The 23,531-nt window shown below is 38.5% G+C and overlaps 1 protein-coding gene across 4 annotated transcripts in view; it reads left to right on the top strand.

The window, feature by feature from the left end:
* LARGE1 (LARGE xylosyl- and glucuronyltransferase 1) overlaps window positions 1-22,951 on the top strand; it is a 342,290-nt gene extending 319,339 nt beyond the window's left edge. For all 4 annotated transcript variants that reach the window (XM_087723118.1, XM_087723119.1, XM_087723117.1 and 1 more), the window contains 3 exons: window positions 7,123-7,269; window positions 15,810-16,005; window positions 21,314-22,951. In XM_087723118.1, the coding sequence (XP_087579244.1) occupies window positions 7,123-7,269; window positions 15,810-16,005; window positions 21,314-21,511 (541 nt within the window). In that variant the 3' untranslated portion in view covers window positions 21,512-22,951. The remainder of the gene's footprint in view (window positions 1-7,122; window positions 7,270-15,809; window positions 16,006-21,313) is intronic.
* Window positions 22,952-23,531: the final 580 nt, after the last annotated feature.

Below are 23,531 nucleotides of genomic sequence, written 5' to 3'. Positions count from 1 at the left end.
TGATGTCACATCTTTCTCCATTCTTATATTTTTTTCCTCCTCCTTTTTCTCCAATTCCAATAACCTTCAAGGACAAAGATCTAAATTAGGCCAAAGCCTGCATGTGGGCCTAAGGCCACAGATTTTTGCCAGGCTGTTTTAGGTAGAAACATCATGCCTTTGAATCTTCTAAGGTATTGCTTACCCTCAGGAGGTACAAATCTTGATAAACGAGTAAGAAGGGGGTCATTAAAGTTAATGTAGCTCTTATAGCAGCAGTATTTGAGGCATGTATGGAACCTGAAAAAATTGAACTGTTTTAATGAAAAGCAGGTAGCTGCTGTGATTGCATGATGCTGAAAACACTTCTTAACATTGGCAGTGCAGTATTTAGAATGCAGTATTGCAGGCTAACCCTGCCCAATGCCAGGAGTTCGATCCTGACTGGCTCAAGGTTGACTCAGTCTTCCATTCTTCTGAGATTGGTAAAATGAGGACTCAGATTGTTGGAGGCAATAAGCTGTCTCTGTAAACTACTTAAAGAGGGCTAAAAGGACTGTGAAGTGGTGGTATACAATATATGTTATTTCTCAAAATCTGTTCTAAACTAGTAGTCATCTTGCCAATTTTCTCAAAATTAAAGGAATCTGTAAATTACTCTATCTGGAATATTGACATCCTAATTTTGTAATCATCTCCTGAAAGCAAGGTATCTCAAAAATGCATGCAGTCTTTTACTAGATAGAGATGATGAATAGAAGAGAAGAGATGGAAGGGAACTTGGAGGTCTTCTAGTCCAACCCTCTGCTTAAGCAGGAAACCCTACACCACTTTAGACAAATGGTTATCCAAACTCTTTTTTAAAACTTCCAGTGTTGGAGCATTTACAACTTCTGGAGGCAAATTGTTCCACTTAGATAAGATGTAGAGATATAAAATAAAAATATCACTATAGTGTGTGTGTGTGTGTGTGTGTGTGTGTGTGTGTATCACTATAACAGCTTTCCTGTGTGATGCTTCCAGATGTTTTGAATTCCCAACTTCCATAATTCTCAATCTGCATGGCTATGCTACCTGGAGAAATATGAGCTGAAATTGAGCACATCTGGAGAGAACCAGCATAGTGACACTTGTATTACAAGTTGTATTCCCAAAGAAGCAGAGAACAGCTCCATTTTTAAGTCACCTTAGCACTGAACTGGTTAAAAACTTCAATAAATGTACAATCACATTCTGTTTCGGCATGGCAAAGGGCCAGATGACTTATAGGTCACTCCCATCTCCAATATCTGTGCTTCCAGGATGATTTTAACAGAGCGGCTGTGAAAATGTTATTGAAGTTGTTATCTCTTTGACATACTGTTAACTCATCACTATACCTTGGAAGAAGAACTGTGATCAAACAAGGTAGATAAAATGATTGAAAGACAAAATCTTGTCAAGACAGAATAATTATTGTAGTCGACTTTGGAGGTGAAGGAAGGGAATGAGATCAGTGTGTATTGTATGAGTGGTAAATGTGAATGTTGGTTTTCATGGGCTTCAGTCTTTTCCTCTTTCTGCTTACATTCTCCTCTGGCTCATGATTTTATTACCTTCTTCATGTGTGTAGAGCAAGGAGGACACCTTGTGGTCAAAGAGCTTTGATTTTTATGAATTCTTATTTTGCAAGATTATTTTTCTTCTTTTTTTTGTGAATTGTCCAGAGTCACTTAGGTAAGAAGAGCAGTGTAGAAATGCAACAAAGTATTACCTCTTTTTTTTTTCTTACATGCTGTCAAACTATTTGATTATCTGTTTAGGTATCAACAGGTAATCATAGCATGCATTTTTAAAATATGTCCTTCATTATTCTACTATAGATAATGCTAAATATAAATGTATATTTATATAAATAACAAAACATGCTGCATTACTTTATCTTGCTTGATACTGAATAGGAATTACATTAGGGCTGTCAAAATCTGTATAACCACTCTAGCACCCAAAGTTTGAAAAATATGTGTTGGGCCGTGACCCGTCAAAAGCGCGGACGGCAAAAGCGCGATCGACAAAATCGCGCCTTTGACGTCATCACAGCGCGACGAAAAAGATCGAAAAATTCAAATAAAAATTAATAAAAATTAAATTAAAGCAAGCCGATTCGCATAAAGATAAGGGTTAGGGTTAGGGTTAGGGTTAGGGTTAGGTTAAGGGTTAGGGTTAGCTTTAGAGCGTTAGCGTTAGTGTTAGGGTTAGGATAAGGGTTAGCGTTAGGTTTTTCGTTACTTTAACGGTTAGGTTTTGGGTTAGGTTTAGGGTTAGGTTAAGAGTTAGGTTTAGGGTTAGGTTTAGGGTTAGGTTTGGGGGGCTTAGGGTAAGGTTTTCGCTTTATTTTTACAATTTTTCGATCTTTTTCGTCGCGCTGTGATGACGTCACAGCGCGCTTTTGTCGAGCGCGATTTTGTCCTACGCGCTTTTGTGGTGGAACCGTGTTGGGCAGTTATTCAGTTTAACAAATTTGCTTTTTTTCTGATTGATATGGCTGTTGTCCTTTAATTAAATTCTTAACAATACCTCTGGCCTTTGAGGTCCCCTTAGAGGTATCCTAGGTAAAAAAGATAATAGTTATTTGAGAAATAATTTATGTAATGCTCATTTAGATAGGGATGCAGTGGCTTAAGACACTGAGCTTGTCAATCAGAAAGGTCAGCAGTTCGGCAGTTCGAATCCCTAGTGCTGCGTAATGGAGTGAGCTCCCCTTGCTTGTCCCAGCTTCTCCCAACCTAGCAGTTTAAAAGCACATAAAAAATGCAAATAGAAAAATAGGGGCTATCTTTGGTGGGAAATAAACCAGTCTAGAGGAGGATATTTTTACTGAAAGCAGATATTTATGTACTTAGTACAAATCTTCTTGGGCATTTTATTACTAATAAATAAACAGCTCTCTAGATTATAATCAGATTTATAATCTGACACATGTTAAACACTTCTTTGGACAACTTCTGAACAAAGGTTTCTACAGCGCACGGACACACAAATTAAAAATGCTGAATCAAAACTGAATTAGCTTTTAAAATGTCTACATTTCATCAGATTTAGCAATATGAATTTTTTACTATTTTTAATTGAAGAAATTGAAAACATTTCGATAAAGTGAATAGGCTTGAATTTCAAAATATTTTGTATAGATATGGACTTAAAAGTTGGCAGTTGACTGCAGTAAGAGCGGCTTATGATGAAGGCTAGGTATGTGTATGCATGAGTATAAATGTAATTCTTAGTGAATGGTTCAGCAATAGTCTGGGAATGTAAATAAATAAAAATGAGCAGAGAGTAAGAAAATGATGCTTAGTATTTGACTCTTTAATATATTTATGTATAAAGCAGTGTTGGGATTCAATTTTTTTACTATCGGTTCTGTGGGCGTGGCTTGTTGGGCGTAGTGGTGGAAGAATACTGTAAAATCTCCATTCCTTCCCCATTCCAGGGGAAGGATACTGCAAAATCCACATTTCCTCCTGATCAGCTGGACTCGGGAGGCAGAGAATAGATGAGGGGGGGAGGCAGTCAGAGGTGGTATTTACCGGTTCTCCGAATTACTCAAAATTTCCACTACCAGTTCTCCAGAATAGCAATAGCAGTTAGACTTATATACCGCTTCATAGGGCTTTCAGCCCTCTCTAAGCAGTTTACAGAGTCAGCATATTGCCCCCACAGTCTGGGTCCTCATTTTACCCACCTCGGAAGGATGGAAGTCTGAACTGGTCAGAATACCCCCTCTGGTATAAAGATATAAGGAATGGCTGTGGTGAAGTGAAAAAGGATGCAATGAGGATTATGGTTCTAAAAACTAATATATTGAAAATCAACATAATTGAATTTAATGAATTCAATTCAAATTGAATGAATTATTGTAAACCATTACATAAATGGTGAAAAGCTAAAACAGGTAGATAGATTTGTGTAAATTAGTGGATGGTTTACTGAAAATGGGGAAAAGAATGCAGATATTTTAAGACACAGAGATATTGATAGAAGGGTTGTGGGTAGCATGTGATCCTTTGTACAGCACAGAATAAATATCCTTCAAGGGAAGCAGAAACAGCTAATTATAAGTGTGCTTCTGCCCACCTTGTTGTTTAAAAATGAGAGGTTGATGTGTCAAGAAAAACAAAGTAATTTGAATGCATTGGAAATGGGGTACTTAAGTGTGTAAAAGAAGTAAGGACAAGAATAAATAAATTATGAAAGAATGTAGATGGAATATAATGGACTATTGAATGTATATTGGACTTGTTTGATCATATAGAAGAGTGAAAATCAAATCACAAAACCAATATTTGAAGGAAAGCTGAGTAGGTTATGATGAGAAACAAGACTCAGTTGTGGTTAGATGGAATTGATGAGATGCCCGAAAAGAGGGGGGAAATAGTTTAAAAAGCAAAAGGCAAATATGAAGCAGGATATGGTTTTGGTGAAAGCAAAAATGGCTTTCAGGGATAAACTGATATGGTCAGTAGAGTGAGTGATGTGGATGCAAATTGGAGGTTTCCTTTCCTATTTTTGTATCTTGCCCTTTGTTCCTTCCTTATTTCCTCTATATTTGCTATGCTTTGCATAATTATCCATAAGTTAATGGTGTCGTGATAAGTATGTTTTTAGGTATGACACTGTAGCAGACATCTCTGTTTTAAACAGTGTAAGAAGACAGTTCTTTCTTCAAAGACATTATACATTTGAAGGAATGCCAGTCAAAATCTAGGTTCAAATTAAAGAATCACAGTGTGTGTATCTGTGTGTATGCCCACGTGTACGCATACACACACACACGTATGTATGTATGTATGTATGTATGTATGTATGTATATAAGAAATTGGCATTTTATAGCTAACATTCACGATACAACTTTTATTTTCAAAAATGGATCTGATCACTAGAAGCATTAGTCATTCTAGTGAGACACTACTTATGTTTTCCTGGGAAACTCTGGGAGTTGATATCCACACAACATAAAGTTGTCAGGTTGAAAAACACAGATTTATATTGTTAACATTTAACCTTCATCATTCCAATCTGCCAATTGGACCAGTTCTATTTAGGTTTATCAGTCTCTGTTGCCCTAGAGAACAAAAGTATAACATTATGAGGAATATAGGAAGCTGTATCAGTATGAAGTCAGACTATACCAATATTATCTTTTTTTTCTCTGAAACTCTTTCCCACCATTGGTCTTGCTAAGCTAGGGTCATATACAAGCAGTGTTTCTTTTTTTTTCCTCTCTAGAACCATTTCTACTTTTAAAAATTATGAAGGACTCCAAAAGGGCTTTTGTTTGATTATAAATATCAATATTTAAAATTGACACATTTGCTGCCTCTATCAGTTCCAAAATTATTTCATGGAATTTTAATATTGTCTTATTTTTCAACATTAACTGACAAATAATTTTGATTTCTGGTTCCTGGAGGACCTCCTGACTCCTGGACCATACTTTAACAAAGACTTCTCTATAGAATTGACAATTTGTACAGCAATTCCAAAGAGACGTGGTGGCTCAGTGGCTAAGACCCTGAGCTTGTCAATCAGAAAGGTTAGTGGTTCGGCGGTTCAAATCCCTAGTACTACATAACGGCATGAGCTCCCATTACTTGTCCCAACTTCTGCCAACCTAGCAGTTCAAAATCATATAAAAATGCAAGTAGGAAAAATAGGAACCGCCTTTGGTGGGAAGGTAACAGTGTTCCATGAGCCTTCGGCGTTTAGTCATGCCAGCCACATGACCACAGAGACGTCTTCAGACAGCGCTGGCTCTTTGGCTTTGAAACGGAGATGAGCACTCCCTAGACTTGGGAACAACTAACACATATGTGTGAGGGGAACCTTTACATTTACCTTACCTTACAGCAATTCCATTGTGAGCATTTTTCCACCCCTAACTAGATAAAATCAAGTACTTTCTGCGTTAAATCATTTGCTCTACCAGCAAACTACCACCCTCTCCTTGTAAGGATCATTCTTCCAACTGCGTTGGATCTTATTTTGACTCCTACTTCCAGTGAGCAAAATAAAATCCTGGAAGTCTATTATGACAGCTGAAAAACATGAAATGATGGTCTGTCCATGAGACTGCTATGAGAGCACATTAACTGGCTGAGACCAAGTACACTTAATGAGACATAACTGACTTCAGTATTCCTCCTCCTCGCTTTAGCACTGTCTTGTCGGTCACACCAAGATCTGTGCCGAATCAACAGAGGAAAGTACCACTTAAACCTGGGGGTGGAATTGTTAAGAGTGTCACGAACACTGAAATAATCTTGGCAGCTGGAGGAGGTGGATTATAAAAGTTTTTTTTTATTATTTTAGAAGCAGTTCCCTGGGTCAATTAGAATTGATGGAAGGAGAGGAGAGTGGGAAAGGAAACAGAAAAAGTATCCAAAACTTATAATAGGAGGCTGACAAATATAGAAACCTTTACACAGCGAAAAAGAAATGTGATGCAGACACTTCAAATAATTTTCAGAAAAGTTTGCAAAGAGTTGCCTCATTTATAAAACAGCCACAGAAAGAGACTTGAGAGGAAACCAGTCATTGGAAGCTAATAGAAAAATCCAAAGTTTATTCAGAAAAATAAACCCCAAGAGACGTGAAAGTGAATCTTATTCCATTTTCACATTGCTGCTTGAGAACTTCAGACCACAATTCTGCAATTCATTTTCAGCGTTGCCAAAGAGTAGCTGATAATTCTTATAGGCAAACACATATGAATATAGATTGGGGGAATAAACATATGAATGATGAGCTTTTAAAAATTCAAACAGAAAAAATAAAAATCTTATTTTTCACACTTGGAGCAGTGCTTTGTGAATGTTATTTACTGCAGAAAAGAATCTATGTGAGTTGTTGTTGTTTTTTTTTTCCTTATCAGGGAAAGTAGAAATTTTCTTGGTACCTCTAACTTAAAGTATTTGTCAATTATGCTTCCGGTTAATGCAATTATTAATGCATTACACGATGGCTTTGACTGTAAATGAAAATTTAAATGGTAACCAATTATGGCATTCTCTGTGGAAAATAATATAATTCAGTTGTATTGCTTACTTCTTTCTAGAAAGCTAATTTAACATTCGGTTGATTTTTATTTGCTGTTTCTTTTCCAGGAAATCTGTTGGCCAACTTGACTTAGCCAATACAAGAAAAGCTCTAATTGTACCTGCTTTTGAAACTCTCCGCTACCGCCTCTCTTTTCCAAAGTCAAAGGCAGAGCTGTTATCTATGTTGGACATGGGGACACTCTTCACATTCAGGTATTGCATGTATTTTGTTTAACACATTCAAAAGATTTGCTCCCTCCCTCTCTCTCTCTCTCTATTTTAAGCAGTTGGGTATAAAAGAAGGCACACAATAGTGTACATTTAAAACATTCTAAACTTTGGTTAGAAACGTGTTCTCATTCTCCCTATAATTACTTAAAATGAGCCACCCATTTACACTGTTTCCTTGAGATTCAGGAGGTTGTCTGTAGGTTTAATTTGAAAGGATTAAGATTGGAGAATTTTAGACAATAAACCATAAGAAAGAATTTTTTATTTTTTTTTGAAAAAGCTACTGATTCTTTGTTACTCTGCCTGGGTTCCAATAGGAGGGAAAACACACAGACACCAATCAAAGCTTTGTGTTTTAAAAGGAGAGAAAAACAGACAGTTTTGCTGTCCCTTTTAAGAAATGGAGGGTAATAATGTAATAATTATGATTAATCTTATTAATCATAATTATTATTGTTTGTATTAGAATGTATGACATTCACAATGTTCACACATTGTTTTGATATATTTATAAAAAATAAAAAGCTTAGAAATTAAAGAAATGGAGGGTGGAATAGATATTATACTTTTCACATTAGGATTGTACTACAGTACATTCAGTAAGAAATCTCTGAAATAAGATTGCTGTGGAACCTGGTGGGAAATTGGTTTAGATCTTCTGAAAATTCTCCATCTGCTCCCCCTCCCCGAAGGATGTATGTGAATATGAATGTGTGTGTTTGTCATGTCATCCCCTCTCTTAATGGATCAAAGTGACTTACAAAAAAATAAAATACAGTAAAAGCCAATTATAAAAACATCATTTAAAATGAGTTATAGAATACTGAGAACTAAAACAATTATCCTTGAACAATAAAGTATTTAATATTACAAGGCTTCAGTATGTTTTTTGGTTCCTCATAAACAAGGAACAAGTTTCAATTTATAACAATGCAATGTGTTTCAAAAAACATTTTGAAAACAGACACACACACACACAAAACCCCACAAAAAGTCAGAAAACCAGCAGCTCAGATTGAAGACTTGAGTGCCATGCAATGGGGGTGAGGTCCTGTCCTCACCCAGGGATGAGTCCCCATCCTCACCCAGGAGTGTGTCCTGTCCTTAACAGGGGTAAGTCCCGTCCTCAATGGGGATGAGGTCCCATCCTCCCAGATTCTGCCAATCCAGCTGTTCAAAAGCATGCAAATGTGAATGGATTAATAGGTACCACTTTGGTGGAAAGGTGACAGCGCTTCATGATGTCATGTTGGCCATGTGATCACAGAATTGTCTTTGAACAGCACTGGGTCAATGGCCTTGAAACAAAAATGAGCATCGCTCCCTTTAGTCAGCAATGACTAGCAATGTAATATTTGCAAGGACTCTACTTTTTTAAAAAAATGTGTCTCAAAACCTAAGCCTCATCATGGAAAAAGAAGAATTGATCATTAACTCATGATGAAACGAACCAGGGGTGGGTTCCTGCCAGTTCTAACCTCTTCTATAGAAGAGGTTCCACAAATCTACAGTGCCGTTTAGAACCGGTTCCAGCTCCCTACCCCCGCCCGTCCGCACATCATCAAAATGAAGAGCGAGAGGAGGAATTCTCGGAGTTAAGTCCACAAGTCTTAAAGCTGTCAAGTTTGAACACCCCTGGGGGTTTTTTTCTAAAGGGTTAGGGGTGCAAGGGTCTTGTAACTTGACAGCTTTAAGACTTGCATAGTTCAATGCCAGAGTTCCAGAGCCAACATGACTGGAGGAGGAATTATGGGAGTTGAAGTCCACAAGTCTTAAAGCTGTCAAGTTTGAACACCCCTGGGGTTTTTTTTCTAAAGGGTTAGGGGTGCAAGGGTCTTGTAACTTGACAGCTTTAAGACTTGCATACTTCAATGCCAGAGTTCCGGAGCCAACAAGACTGGAGGAGGAATTATGGGAGTTGAAGTCCACAAGTCTTAAAGCTGTCAAGTTTGAACACCCCTGGGTTTTTTTTCTAAAGGGTTAGGGGTGCAAGGGTCTTGTAACTTGACAGCTTTAAGACTTGCGTGCTTCAAATGCCAGAGTTTCTAAGCCAACATTTTGGTTGCTAAACAAGAACGTTGTTAAGTGAGTTTCACCACATTTTACAAGTTGGCCATGCCCACCCAGTCACATGACTGGCAAGCCACTCCCACCTGGTCACATGGTCAGCAAGCCACTCCCACTCAGTCACATGACCGCCAAGCCACTCCCACAAAGCAGACCACACCTACAGAAGATGTTCTACACATTTTTGAAAGCCACCACTGGAACGAACATACCATAGGTTCCCTATTCCCTACTTGCCTCCAGAAGCTGTGGGTGCGCCAATATTTTAAAGAAAAGATTGGAGAACCATTTGTTTGAAATGTTATAGGTTTTCCTGCTTGAGCAGGGAGTTGAACTAGAAAACTCCTTCCAATTCTGCTATTCAAAATGGTCTTCTGAAATTGATAGTCCTACTATCTGTTTGGGTCAAAGTCATGTACTGTAAGCCTTTATATGTAAAGAACACCCTTGAATCGGCTTCAGAAAACAACCAATTCTCAGTCAAACTGATTATATGAATTTTATATGGAATCTTTCAGAATCATGCAGCCAGATTGTATTCTTAGACAGCTGCACTTTCTGAACAATCTTCAGCAACTGTCTACTACAAGGTAATTCTTGAGTTTACCAGAATACAAAAAGATTTATGGGATCCATGAGGAATCTCAGACTATAAAGGTGATCCTTAAAGAGCATTATAATCCCATGTAGAAATAATATCTCCTGAATCCTGAATGTCCCATTTCTGGATTCAGCAACTCCATTGTGTCCACATTTCTTTCAGTTTATTCATAAATATTCATTCAATTCACCACTTTCATAATAATGAGCTAGCAAACTTTAGCTGTATTTTTGCTCTTGGAAACCAGTCCTATGCTAGCAAACATATTTGGGACCCAGGTGCTGGAGATCCTATTAAAATGGCAATCTGTCTTGCCAGGTCCTTGCAGCAATACATTTCTCTTGTTTTAAGATAACATTGTTCTGACTGAGGTTTCATGAAAGCATGAAGCAAACTTCTTGTCCCCACAAAAAACCCTTTTATTAATTTGCTGTGAAGCCTTCTCATTCACATCCAGCAAAGTCTTTACATTCACAGACCTTATCTGGCTTGGAGAGCTGACAGGCTGATATCTGCAAAACTTGGCAAGGAGTCTCGGAGAGTCACGAACCAATTAAGTGAACTAATTGTCTCCTGCAAACTCCACTCCCTTTCCACTCCTCTTTTATTTCCTCTGGGAGGGGCCATTCATCGTCCACCTCTGGCCTTACTCCCAAGTCAACCCCTGTTCTTTAGCTGTTCCCTTTATCTGGCAACTCTGCACATTTGCATACTGGAAACAGGCTCCAGCTGTTCATCTGCCTCACTGATGTCTGACTCTGAAGGCAGCTGATAACTGGCATACGGCTCTGGCCACCTCTCTGCCTCTGACACAGAGTCCTCCTCGGGGCTTTCTCCAGATTCCAGGACCAGCCCATGTTCCTCCCCAACCTCCTCACTGTCCAAATCTACTCCAGCTCTGCTCAATGCTGGCGGGCCACAACAAGCATTATATCTGATCTATCTAGCACAGGTGTGTCAAACTTGCATTTTCATGGCGACATCAATGTGACGTATCACAATTTTCTCCTTCTCTAAACCAGGAGTGGGCGTGGCAAGCATATGACGCATCTGGCCCACAGGCCATGAGTTTAACACTCCAGATCTAGCATAACTGCTCTCTGAAATATTCATTTTTAAAAGGTAGATTCATTTGAGCATACTGCTCTGATTTATTGGCCTTAGTGCTTGATGAATTGTCCCCATTCAATTTAGTTTAAATAAGGTGACCCAGGAGAAAGCAGAGTTGATGTGTTTGTTTATAAAGAAAGAAAACCCACACCCCTTAAAATAAATTCCACCAGTATCACTCTGTAATATGTGCAAGAAATTGCAAAGATGTATTAATTAAGAAAACAACTGTTCCATCCCTAGTTAAAAGAAAAATCTCCTGGAAAATAAGATCATGTAAATGTTCATTTCAGTTTTCTGCTTCATCATCAATCAAATTTTCCACAGGCATAGAATTTACTTTCACACTGGCTTGTTTTTTGCATAGAGAACAAGACATCACAAAAAAAAAAAGACAGAGCTTCTGAATTATCAGTATCTCTCCATACAGCTAATCTTCACATATTTTTCTCAGGCCACCTGATTGTTCCAATCTTCTCACAGTCCACTTCATCAACTAACCATTTCTAACTTTGTTTTCAGGGTGATTTTAATAAGTTGTTAGTAAATACTGAAGGCCAAAGCAATAGGGGAAAACTTGTATGACAATGATTCCTGCTCATTCCTGTAGCATTCCAAACTTTTTTTTTATTTGGTGTCCTGTTTTCTAAAATGATTAACTTTTTTCCCTTTGGGCATATGTGACATATAAATTAGTTTTCCATGGTAAATGTCTTCCTTTTATTTCTGTTCCAGCAAATGTTGTGGTAGCCTGGATATTTTGAGTATGAGAGCTTTGTAATGGAGAATAATGGATGGCTTCATTGTAGATTTGTTTCAAGGGTTTTATATTAAAGGTCTGAAGATTTCCTTGTCTGTAGAGAAAAATTAAACTTTGCTCTACTAAGGTTTCGGACTAAGTTAATTGCTGCTGCTCTAAATCTACTTCCAAATACTTTTGGAATTTTAGAGAAAGAAAATCACATCATATAGTCCTTGTCCACTAATGTGTGTTGACCAATGACCTGTCCATGTCAACAAGTTTGAATGCAATTACATTGAGCCAGAATAAAACAAAAACAAAACAAAATTGGCAATCCTCTAATTAACTTATTTGTAATCATCTTGTCTATGGTTCACTCTGGGGAAAAAAAGAAACAATAAAATAAATGCTGCTATAATGATTCTAGAGAACTTTTGGAAAATATGAAGCAATGAATACACACACACACACACACACACATATACACACACACACACATACACATACACATACGTATACCTATACATACACATACATACATACACACACATGTATGTGTATGTATGTGTGTGTATACACGCACACACACATATACATACACACATACATACTATTTATTTTCTTTATTAATTGCATCTCTGTTCTGAAGAGTGATAGAATAGAAATATATATTGCTAGAATGGGCAACAAGTAATATATTGATAAGAATAGAATAACAGAGTTGGAAGGGACCTTGGAGGTCTTCTAGTCCAACCTCCTTCTTAGGTAGGAAAGGTAGACAAATGGTTATCCAACACCTTCTTAAAAACGTCCAGTGTTGGAGCATCACAACTTCTGGAGTCAAGTTGTTCCACGGATTAATTGTTCTAACTATCAGCACATTTTTTTCTTAGTTCTACGTTGTTTCTCTCCTTGATTAGTTTCCATCCATTACTTTTTGGCCTGCCCTTGAGTGCTTTGGAGAATAGCTTGACGCCCTCTTCTTTGTGGCAGCCCCTGAGATATTGAAACACTGCTATCATGTCACTCCTAGTCCTAGATATGTTAATGAAGTCTTCACAGATTCATTGTAGAACCATGTTTGGGCATTTTGATCTCTATAGGATTCTGTAGGGCTATAGCAGAAATGCATTCTCATTTTCTCTTCAGATACCCAGATATTATCAAGGTTATGATTAACATTACCTTCAAACCAGAGATAGCATACTTTAAAAAGCCAATTATAGTTGAACAACAATGGGAGAAGGACATATCTCTATCACTTCAAAGACAATTTGCTGGCCACTGTAAGAAACAAAAAAACAGAAATAGTGAGACCTTGGCCTTACCCAGTAGGACTATTCTTCTTACCATTTCTTCTTGTATCTAAGGAAATAATAAATATTCCAAATAAAGAATAAATATAGACATCCCTTTTATCCCCTGATTTCACTAAAAGGTATTAGCATATCACAATAACTATACTTGAAATGTATTTTTAATTAGATTTTTATCCTAGACAGAACAAGAATATTTCCTTTTTGAATGATTTGGAAGCATTGGGCCCTATCCAATAAGATGCAGTTCAGTGTGAGAGAAGTAAATTCTTGCACTTAGGCAGGATTAACCAAATGCAAAGGTGTAGAACAGGCACTACCTGGCTCAACAGTAGCAACTATTAGAGTGATCTAAGTTTCCTAACGGACAACACTACTGGCTCACCACTTAAGTACAGCCAACAATGTTCTGCAGTTGGCAAAAAAAGGCTACATCAACAGAAGCATACCAAGAAGATTATGAGAAATGTTAGTACCGCTCTATACTGCACTAGTGAGGCCACACTTGGAATATTGTGTCCAGTTCTGGCCACCAAAATACAAAAACGAAGCTGAGAGCCTAGAAAGAGTGTGGAGAAGAACAACAAAGATGATAATGGGACTAGAAGCTAAACCAAATGGGGAACAATTAAGGGAACTTGGTAGGTATGTCTAGCCTATTGTAGAGTAGGATTAGAGGTAATATGATAGTTGTTTCCCAATACTTGGTGGTCAGCCACAAAGAAGAGGGGGTGACTTATTTTCCAAAGCACCTGAGGGAAGGAAAAGCAATGGATGGAAGATCATTAAAGAAAGGTCCAACCTGGAACTAAGGGAAAATTTCCTGAAAAGGAAAACAATTAATGGACCAGTTTTCCTCCTGGAGTTCTGGGTGCTCCATCACTGGATGTTTTCAAGAAAAGATTGGATGTCCATTTGTCTGGTATGGTATAAGGCAGGGGTCCTCAACCTCCGGGCTGTAGAACAGCACCGGTCTGTAGCAAAGACCCATCCACATATTTGCAAATCCAGGCAATGCCGAAACCATGACACACACACACAGTCTGCCAAAAAACTGTCCTCCACAGCCCAAAACATTGGGGCCTGCTGTATAAGGCAGGGGGTTGGATTGGAATAACTCCAAGGTCCCTTCCAGCCTATGATTCTTTGTACCCTTTTTCCACATACGCTTGTTCTGTGAGCATAACCATAGACCTTGAATAAGATTCCAAAGTTAAATCAAGTCAAAATTGCAAGCTGAATATTTCCAGTATTTTCATTGAAGTCCTTGATGTTTAAATTAAGTCTAGATAAAATACCATGCCTGACTATTTTGACTTTTGAAGTAAACCTTGGAATATAGTTTAATATATAAACAAGTGATGTAATGGTATGCTGGTTTAATCGATGCGTAGCAGTAGCCAATATCTTTCTGGAATGACACAGCGAGCACAGTCTGTTCTCTAAAATGCCTTGTTGTTGTTGTTTTAATAATGGCTGGTTTATTATATGTTTACTGTGTCTAACTTTGTTGTACGTTGCTCAGAGATGGGTGGCCATATAAATTTGATCTATAAATAAATAAATGCAAGAGAAAGGTATTGATCGTTGTCTTAATGGAAGAATAGTGGCTGTGCTTGGATAGGCCTGGCAGTGACATGGGTAAAATTAACAAATTATAAAAGGATCCTTTCCTGTAAATTGAACTGATTGTCTAGATGAAATTGTGTAGATGACACATGGCAACAAAACGATAGTTTCGATGGACTGATAATATTTTCCTAGGCTTTTATTTAATGCTTGTATTGATCTAAATTTCTGCCATGATGACAGAAACACCTCCACAGACTTCTGCATGCCTTGAAAACAAACTATTAAATTACAAAGAAGAAAAAAACCATTATAACTCTGAATGGTGGCTAAGCTCATTTACAAAACATTTACCTGCATGTCAACATCTTCTCAAAGTACCATTTTTTACAATTTCGGCAATTAAATCTCACAATCCAGAACTGCCGTAGTTACTGTTTCTTCATCAGTCATGATTTCTTTGCTTTCTGTAATTATAGAGAATATCATTTTTCAAATGGAAGCCTGGGGGTACCCTGTTTCCCCGAAAATAAGTCCTCCCTAGATAACAAGCTCAATCGGGCACAGGCGCTAAAATAAGCCCCCCCCAAAAAAATAAGCCCTCCCCAAAAATATTGCAACACAGCAGCAGCCATGAGGTGACCACGTTCGCCACCTCCTGCACCTTAAAACTAATAAGACCTCTCAAAAAATAAGGCCAAGTGCTTATTTCGGGGGTCAAAAGAAATTAAGACCTTGTCTTATTTTCTGGGAAACATGGTAATGCCCACCGAATATCTGACATTTTTGAGGTTCTCAAAGCTGCATCCTGAAGTACCACAGTGCCTTTTTTCTAAGACCAAAGCCACATGGCCAAATTGCTCATTTTGTCCTGCTTTGAGGCCCGTCAAAAAGTTTCAAGATGTGTTCTTTGTGTGCTATGCATGTGCAGGAACCTCTTCTGAAGTTGTATCAGCAGTGTTGTCAAGAAGTGAATCAAACTTCTTGTCAAGTGAACAAACCCAAAAGGTGAAGGTGAAGAGAAAGGAACCAAACTGCACTCTCACCTATCTCTCGCTGTGGATTGTTTCCAACTCTTGCTTCCATCAGTGATTCTTTCAATCAATATCTTTTCTAGGTATCACGTATGGACAAAAGGGCATGCACCAACCAATTTTGCCAAGTGGCGAACAGCCACCACACCATATCGAGTTGAATGGGAAGCAGATTTTGAGCCATATGTTGTGGTAAGGCAGGATTGTCCAGAATATGACCGAAGGTTTGTTGGATTTGGTTGGAATAAAGTTGCACACATTATGGAATTGGATGCACAGGTGAGGAATAGAAATTTTAGTTGCAGCAATTTGTTTCCCCATTCTTTTTTAATATAAAAGATACTGCTTTTATAGAATGCTCTGGAAAGTTTGCTTCTCATTGCATCATAGATATGGGAATACCCTCTTGTTCAGATTCACTAATAAAGAAGACAGGATGCAATCTGGGTCAATCATCGGGAGCAGAGGTTTTGTCTTCTGAGATTTTTTGACCCATGCTAATGCCCATCTCGAGGGCACTTTTCTCTAGCAGAGTGTGCTAGAGAGAGACTGCTAGAGAGAAGTTCCCTCAAGATGAGATCCAGCACTAGTCTGAAAACCCAGAAGACAAAACCTCTGATCCTAGTTTTGTCCAACCCAGATTGGATTCTGCAACATTATCCAGGGACATGCACATTCACCTTCATTCGTGAAAGGGTTCATTTGCTTTTGAAAAATTAATTGATTGATACTGTTAACATGAAGCAGAATAGAATAGTTTTCCTAATCAACAGCTCCCACAACTGCTAGCTGGCATAGCCACTCAGTCTATTCTTCCTAGTTCTGGGGAGTAGCAATAGTGCTGAGACTTACTGCTTACTGCTTCACAGCATTCTCTAAGTGGTTTACAGAATCAGCATATTGTCCCCAACAATCTGGGTCCTCATTTTATCAACTTCAGAAGGATGGAAGGCTGAGCCAACCTTCGGCCAGTGAGGAGCAAACTCCTATGAGAAGAGAGAATAGAATAGAATAGAATAGTTGGAAGGGACCTTGGAGGTCTTCTAGTCCAGCCCCCTACTTAGGCAGGAAACCCACAGTGCTACCTTGGCTCCATTTGGTTAGAATATAGCATAACGACACAACCAGGATTCTTTCCACTTCAGAGTGTGGGGTTGTTGGGGTTTTTTTTTCTTTTTCAGTGTTCATGCATAATGGGCTTCTGATTTCTGTATAAATATTTGGTGCTCCAAATTAATTCCAAGAGAGAAGAGTGAAGGACCATAAAAAACTATGTCTCATGGGGAAAAAAAGTCTTTGTGCCAAATAACACCCAGTAGGATCATTCCCCCCCCAATCCAGTAATCAGTTTATCAAAAGATGGGTAGCAATTAAACTGCACCTTGCCCTGCTAACTAGCACCTCTAAATTTGCAACTGGCATCTTAAATTAGCAGGTCTGCCCTACAAATTAGCTCTTTGCTTCTCTACAAAACAGTTTCCCAGAACAGGTGGAAAGATACAGCTCACTCTTTGGATTACCTCTCAAGGAGCATTTACTGCTTCAAATGAGGCAAATGTTTCTCAGGGGGGCAATAGGACGATTCATAATAGTGTCTTTGTACATGCAATATCAGAAAGGCTAAAGCATAGAAGTTGGCAAAGAATGCTAAGGGCATAAAACAGTTTCTTCGGTTTTGTACAAAATGCAAGAAGTACAGTATCAGTCTACCAGCTGTTCAGTTTAAAAAGGTAGAATATTAACAGACACATGTACAAAGGACACAGCTGCTCAGGTCCTACACATTATGGTCACTGGGGTCTTTCAACAACAGTCTTAAGCAACCGGGCTCCCATGCGAAATCCATTTTTAAATGAAGACAACTTAAGAAGTCGAGTTCAGATTTGGAAACAATGCTGGCCAGTTATTATGCAGATCATAGTTGGGAGAGTCCCCTACTGTCATCTGTACTGGGAAAACAAATAGCACTTGCTTGGAAGAAATTTAAAGATTTGTGGTTTCAAACAATAAGAGCTTTTTCAGGATCCTCATCCATATTTGACATCTTCCATCTGATATGTCCAGTAGCCCCAAACTTTTGGGCACCAGGGACTGGTTCCATGGGGAGAGGTTTTTCTATGGTCCAGAGGAAATGTGGCTTTGTATGCTGCCTACATCCCACAGATGGGATTTTACTTGTTTGCATGGCCCAGTTTCTGGCATGACACAAACCAATGCCAGTCTTTGGCCAGTGGTTGGGGACCCTTGCAGTAGTAGACTACTGAAAGTAAACTAAAGAAAATGTGTTTTCCTTTTTTCGTGTCACTTGAACTAGAAGATAAAAATAGCATGCCTCTTCTAACATCTATGCTGGAGGGAGGGGAAAAAGACTACTGTTTTGCTGGTCCACTAGTGAACCTGTTTATTTTTAAAAAAAGACCAACCATTTAACCTGTCTTCCCTGCAAAGGGAATTCTGCTATAGTGCACAGCAGCCAACCTGGAGTGAACTTTAATGCAGAGCAAGAAAAGATGGATAAAGGTTAAGGGTGATTGGATATTCCTCTCCTCAATAGATGGTTAAATGGTGATCCCAGAGTAAGCAGGAAGTTCGGATGAGCCTTCTGTTCTGTCAGTCAATACTGAAGAACAGAATGAAGCAGCAAGATTAAGGAGTGAGAATAATTAAAAAATATATACCAGTGAATAGTTGTTTACTTTGAATGAGTTTATATCTCCAGGACCAGATGAATTGCTTCCTCACATACTAAGGGAAAGGGGGAACCAAAGAATGGCAGACATCTATACCTGGAAAATTCTACAAATGTGTTAATTTGAATTTCCTCTTTGAGCAAGGGGCGAATTTCGATGGCCTTGATCTGATATTGAACTTGATGTTGCATTCTTAGATAATTCCACACACAAAAAACGAACCTGACAATCCTTTAAGGTAGACCAGATTTGTATCAGTTAGCAATCTCGTGCTCTACAGTGGAAAGTTTTTCCCATATAGAACCGCAGTTGTCAATATTATAAACTAGGATCAGGTAGACCCAGATTCAATTCCAGTCTTCAACCTTGGGAATGAATTGGATGGTTTTGAGCCAATTATTTTCCTGTAGCCCAATCAAAAACTCAGGGTTGTTGTGGAAATAAATGGAAGGATGATGTTCAAGTATACCACCATAAGTTCCTATAAAAAAGGATATAAATCAAACACAAAATTAAATGTTCAAAACATTTTTTATAGTTGGGAACAAAGCATGTTACTCAAAAAATTATATTGGGGAAACCTTGTTGTGAAACAGGAATTTTAATTTTTGGATGAATAGATTGGCAGACAGAGAGAGGCAGAGACATGCAAACTCCAGAGTCTTTTCACACAGAAACAGAACAGTTTACAGGTACAAATGAAATAGTCCAAGCCATTGCATGTTCTTAAGAAGGTTACTTTTGTCCTTCAAAGTATTTTTAAAAAATCAATCTAAATAAATGTAGTCCTCGATTTATAATCACAATTGGGACCAAAATTTCTGTTGCTAAATGAGGCTGTTATTAAGCGAGCCATGCCCAATTTTATGACCTATTTTGCCATGGTTGTTAAGCAGATCACTACAGATGTTAATTGAATCACACCATCATTAAGGGAATCCACCTTCCCCACTGACTTTGCTTGTGATCAGTCAGCTGGGACAATCCCAAATGGGAATCAAATAACTAAGAACACTGCAGTCATCATAAATATATGCCAGTTGCCAAGCATCCTAATTTTGATTGTGGGGATGTTGTGATGGTTGAAAGTACAACAACTGGTCATAAGTTACTTTTCTTCAGTGTTGTAACAGTCAGTAAACAAATGGTTATAAGTCGAGGACTATCTGCATAGAAAAGAAGAACAGTTGGTCCAGTGGGATTAGCGCTTGAGGAGTCACTAAGCTTTGGGGTAACTTGTTCATAGTTCAGTTAGAATCAATATGTTTATTGGAATAAAGGATAAAACTCTGGGGTGACTTGATGGGATGGGAAGGGATTAGCCCCTGTTTTGTAGGGCAGGGGTCCCAGTTAAAATTCCTGGAACCTCTTGTGAAAAGCACATCAATATATGAAGATTGAGAAAATGCCTCTGCTTATGATCTGTAGAATGCCTGCAGTTAAAATAGGGGCGTTCTTGGCCTTGGCAACTTAAAGACTTGTGGACTTCAACTTCCAGCATGGCTGGCTGGGGAATTCTGGGAGTTGAAGTCCACAGGTTTTACAGTGGCCAAGGTTGGATACCCCTGAGTTAAAGGATAAATATATATATATTTTTAAATCAAGTTCAATTCATAGTGAGCTGAAGCTCAGTTCATGGATGGGCACATCTATGGCTTGGTATTTCTTCTCCTTTTACTCCTCAAATTTATCATAGTAACGATAACTCAGTGGGCTCTACTTTTACTGTAAAAATATGTAAGCCGTGAAGAGAAACAATTGCTCTTGGCAAAATTGGAATAACAACATAACTGAGGAAGGATGAAAGGGCAGCAGAGAAAGGCTTTGATGTCAGTAAAAGATCACTCTTTTGAGGCAGAAGGCAAAACAAAGCTGCAAAATTCTCTTAGCCCAGCTAGGAGTTGAATCTAACATTGACTTTAGATGTATCTGTATCATCATTCAGAAACTGAAGGATGGCTAATCAAAGACTTTCATTTTTTACCAGAAACCTGCAATAAATGCAGATTGATTAATAGGGACTTTCATCTCTCTGTAAAGAAAAGCTTCTTGAGAATTGCTTATGTGGTTCTGGATTGCTGTTCTGTAACAGATGCAAGCAGACTTTCAGATGATAAATCCCCAAGATTCAACAATTTATGCATTTCATCTCATTGATAAGTTGCTGGTGCTATTCTAAACAAATAACTTTAGCAGAACTTAGTTCTATCTATATGTCCTGTGAAATTTCGCCATAAGAATGCTCACTTGTTAGGCTTCTATTTGCCTTGCAAACTGCTCCAAAGGTGGTTTAAACCTAGCCTAAGTGTCCTCTCCTCGCCCTCTAACACAAATTCTCAGGTTTCTTCTTTTGCAGGTTTTAGCCATGACTTAAAAACATCAGCAAACATGTGTAAATACTGACCAGGTTTTTCCTCATATGAGGGGCTACAAAAGCCAACTGTACACATGCTTAGCAAGCAGATGCCATATTCAATTTTATTCAAGTTTACAAAAGAAAAGAGGCAGGCAGGGAGGGAGGGGAGATATATTTACCCTGGGATTAAGAAAGGGTTTTTATTTACAGACCATCATTTTACAAGAGCCAATGTTTCACTTGTACTTGCTCTTTTCCAGTTTTTGCAATGCTTAAGGCTGTGGGGGAGAGGAGACAGAACAAAAAGAAAGGTGAGGTCCTTGCTGCTCTCTGGGCTTGATGGTTCCCTTACAGATGTTTCATTGCCCAACTAGATAGTGCTGATGAGGTTGGATAATGAATTGTCTAAAACAATCAAGCTCAGACAGCATCAAGGACCCCACAGTTCAATCCTGAGCTGCAAATGTTCTTTTCTATTGGCATAAAAGAATTGTGAGACATTGGTCTTCTTGTTGACTCTTACTGTGACTGTCTTCCTCAGGAATATGAATTCACAGTGCTTCCCAATGCCTACATGATCCACATGCCACATGCGCCCAGCTTCGACATCACCAAATTCCGTTCCAACAAGCAGTACCGTATTTGTCTCAAGACCCTCAAAGAAGAGTTCCAGCAGGATATGTCACGCCGCTACGGCTTTGCTGCATTGAAATATCTCACGGCTGAGAACAACAGCTAGCACCACCAAACTCTTAATGGAGAGCAAACTGAAAAGAGGAGCCGTTTCATGTGTGTGGACCCCGTTCTTAAATTGTGGGACCCCGTTGGTTGTTTTTGGTTTTGCTTTGTTTTTAAACCACATCAAACAGTTCCAGCAGTAGAGCTTTGGGATGAGATATCACTGGACGTTTCTCAAAAGCACCACTCATCTACCACCTACAAGACTTTGGCTTGATTGACCAAGAGGTGGACACAAAATGTATGGGGTTGGGGACAGCACTACCCAGATCTGTTGGCAGCACCCAGAGTGGCAGTAACTGTGTAAAACAGATCTTGATTCTTAAAATTGCACACAGATCTTCTTTGGAATATAGGCTTTCATGTTACTATTTAATAATATCACAGTTTTTTAAAAAAAAGAAATGTAAAGGAAGATCTTCAGATTACTATCCTGTGAATTAAATGAACAAAAACAGCCCCTACTTTTCCTTATTAAAGGGATTTGCCTATGTCACACAACTTTTGTCTAATCACAGAGAACACTATACAGTAAGCTGTACATCAGACTTGCCCGTCAGATGAATGGGAATCATATCCAACCAATGGGACTTGTGATATATTATATTCTGAATATTCACAGCATTGTGTATGCACTTCTGTGGTATCACTCAGTCATTGCTCTTATGCTGCAAGATGGACTCTTCTCCAAATCCCCACTACCGTCACCTGCTCTGTTCATATCCTTTTTTTTTCAAACCTAAATTGCATCCTTTCACACCTCAGCTGTATCTCCAAATCTAGCCACACACACACACACACACACACACACACACACAGAAGATCTGTGCTTCTACTGGCCTGGAAAGATACCCATCACATTCAATTTTTGCTTCCATTTTATAGAGGTGTTTTTTTTTAAGTATTTCTTTGCAAAACAGATCAAATTGAAATCTAAAGTATTGGGAAAGAAGGATTAATATTTAATTAATTAATAAACTCAGGTGATTGGGGAAAATCAGTCCAATAGCTCTTCCACTTCGCATCCATTTGATGTGAGTGGACATCATGACTAAGCAGGAGGGTGGAACCACAGAATTGCAGACTTTGGGGGACTAATTCAGTCAAGTGTTGTTAAACTAAAACAAAATCAAAATGGTGTATTGGTGGGGGAGAAACGAACGGGAAAATCTTGATGGTCTTTGCTTGGAAGTGAATCCATTCAGTTCACTCTGATTATTGTATGTAGAACTAAGTATGGGTGAGAATCTTGAACAAGGAACATTAACACATAGACGTGCAACCCAACACTGGATTTTTTTTTATTTCTTCAGTATTAATGTTGTGTTTACATGGATGGAGGAGATGAGGTTTAATGCACTACCCTTATTTGGGGCTATTTGTATTTGGTTGCAATGTTATTCAGAGAGCAGAATTTGAATAAATCAGAGTTATGTCTCTCTTCCTTTCCCCAAGAATGTTAAGAGTCTTACCAACATCCTTACATGACTAGTCACTGTGCATTTTGTACTATTAATTAACTGTCCCATATTTCCTCTTTCGCAAGGCCAATGTGACTTCTTTCAACTTTTGTAGTAAACTGCCTGGGTTCCAAAGATTTTCCAGGATTTATGCATCAGTGCTGATCTATAACAATTACACTCAAGAGATCAAAGCTGCTACTTCAAGTCAAAAGCAGGAGAAGAATTCTTGGCTTGGGATTTTGTTCAGAACTTCCAGTGAAGCAATAGTGCATGCTTAACATATTTCTGTTTCCTTTTCTTCTACTGAAAGATTAATTCCAGAGCAGACACATCTTGCTTCTTTTCAGTTCCACAAAGCTTGGGAACCACCTGGAACTCAGCAATCACCTTGCTAGTAAATATATGCATTGCATGGCTGACATATGCATTTGGTTCCAAAGAGACCCCAAAATCACTTTAGAGCAGCAGTTCTCAACCTGTGGATCTGGACCACTTTGGGGGTCGAACGACCCTTTCACAGGGGTCACCTAAGACCATCAGAAAACCCATATTTTTGAA

The sequence above is a fragment of the Thamnophis sirtalis genome, unplaced genomic scaffold (assembly GCF_051295495.1).
Source record: "Thamnophis sirtalis isolate CommonGarterSnake01/CBP01778 unplaced genomic scaffold, rThaSir2_p1.2 scaffold_9, whole genome shotgun sequence".
Taxonomy (NCBI): Eukaryota; Metazoa; Chordata; class Lepidosauria; order Squamata; family Natricidae; genus Thamnophis; species Thamnophis sirtalis.
Note: the sequence above shows the minus strand (reverse complement) of the source record. Positions and strands in the feature narration are given on the sequence as shown.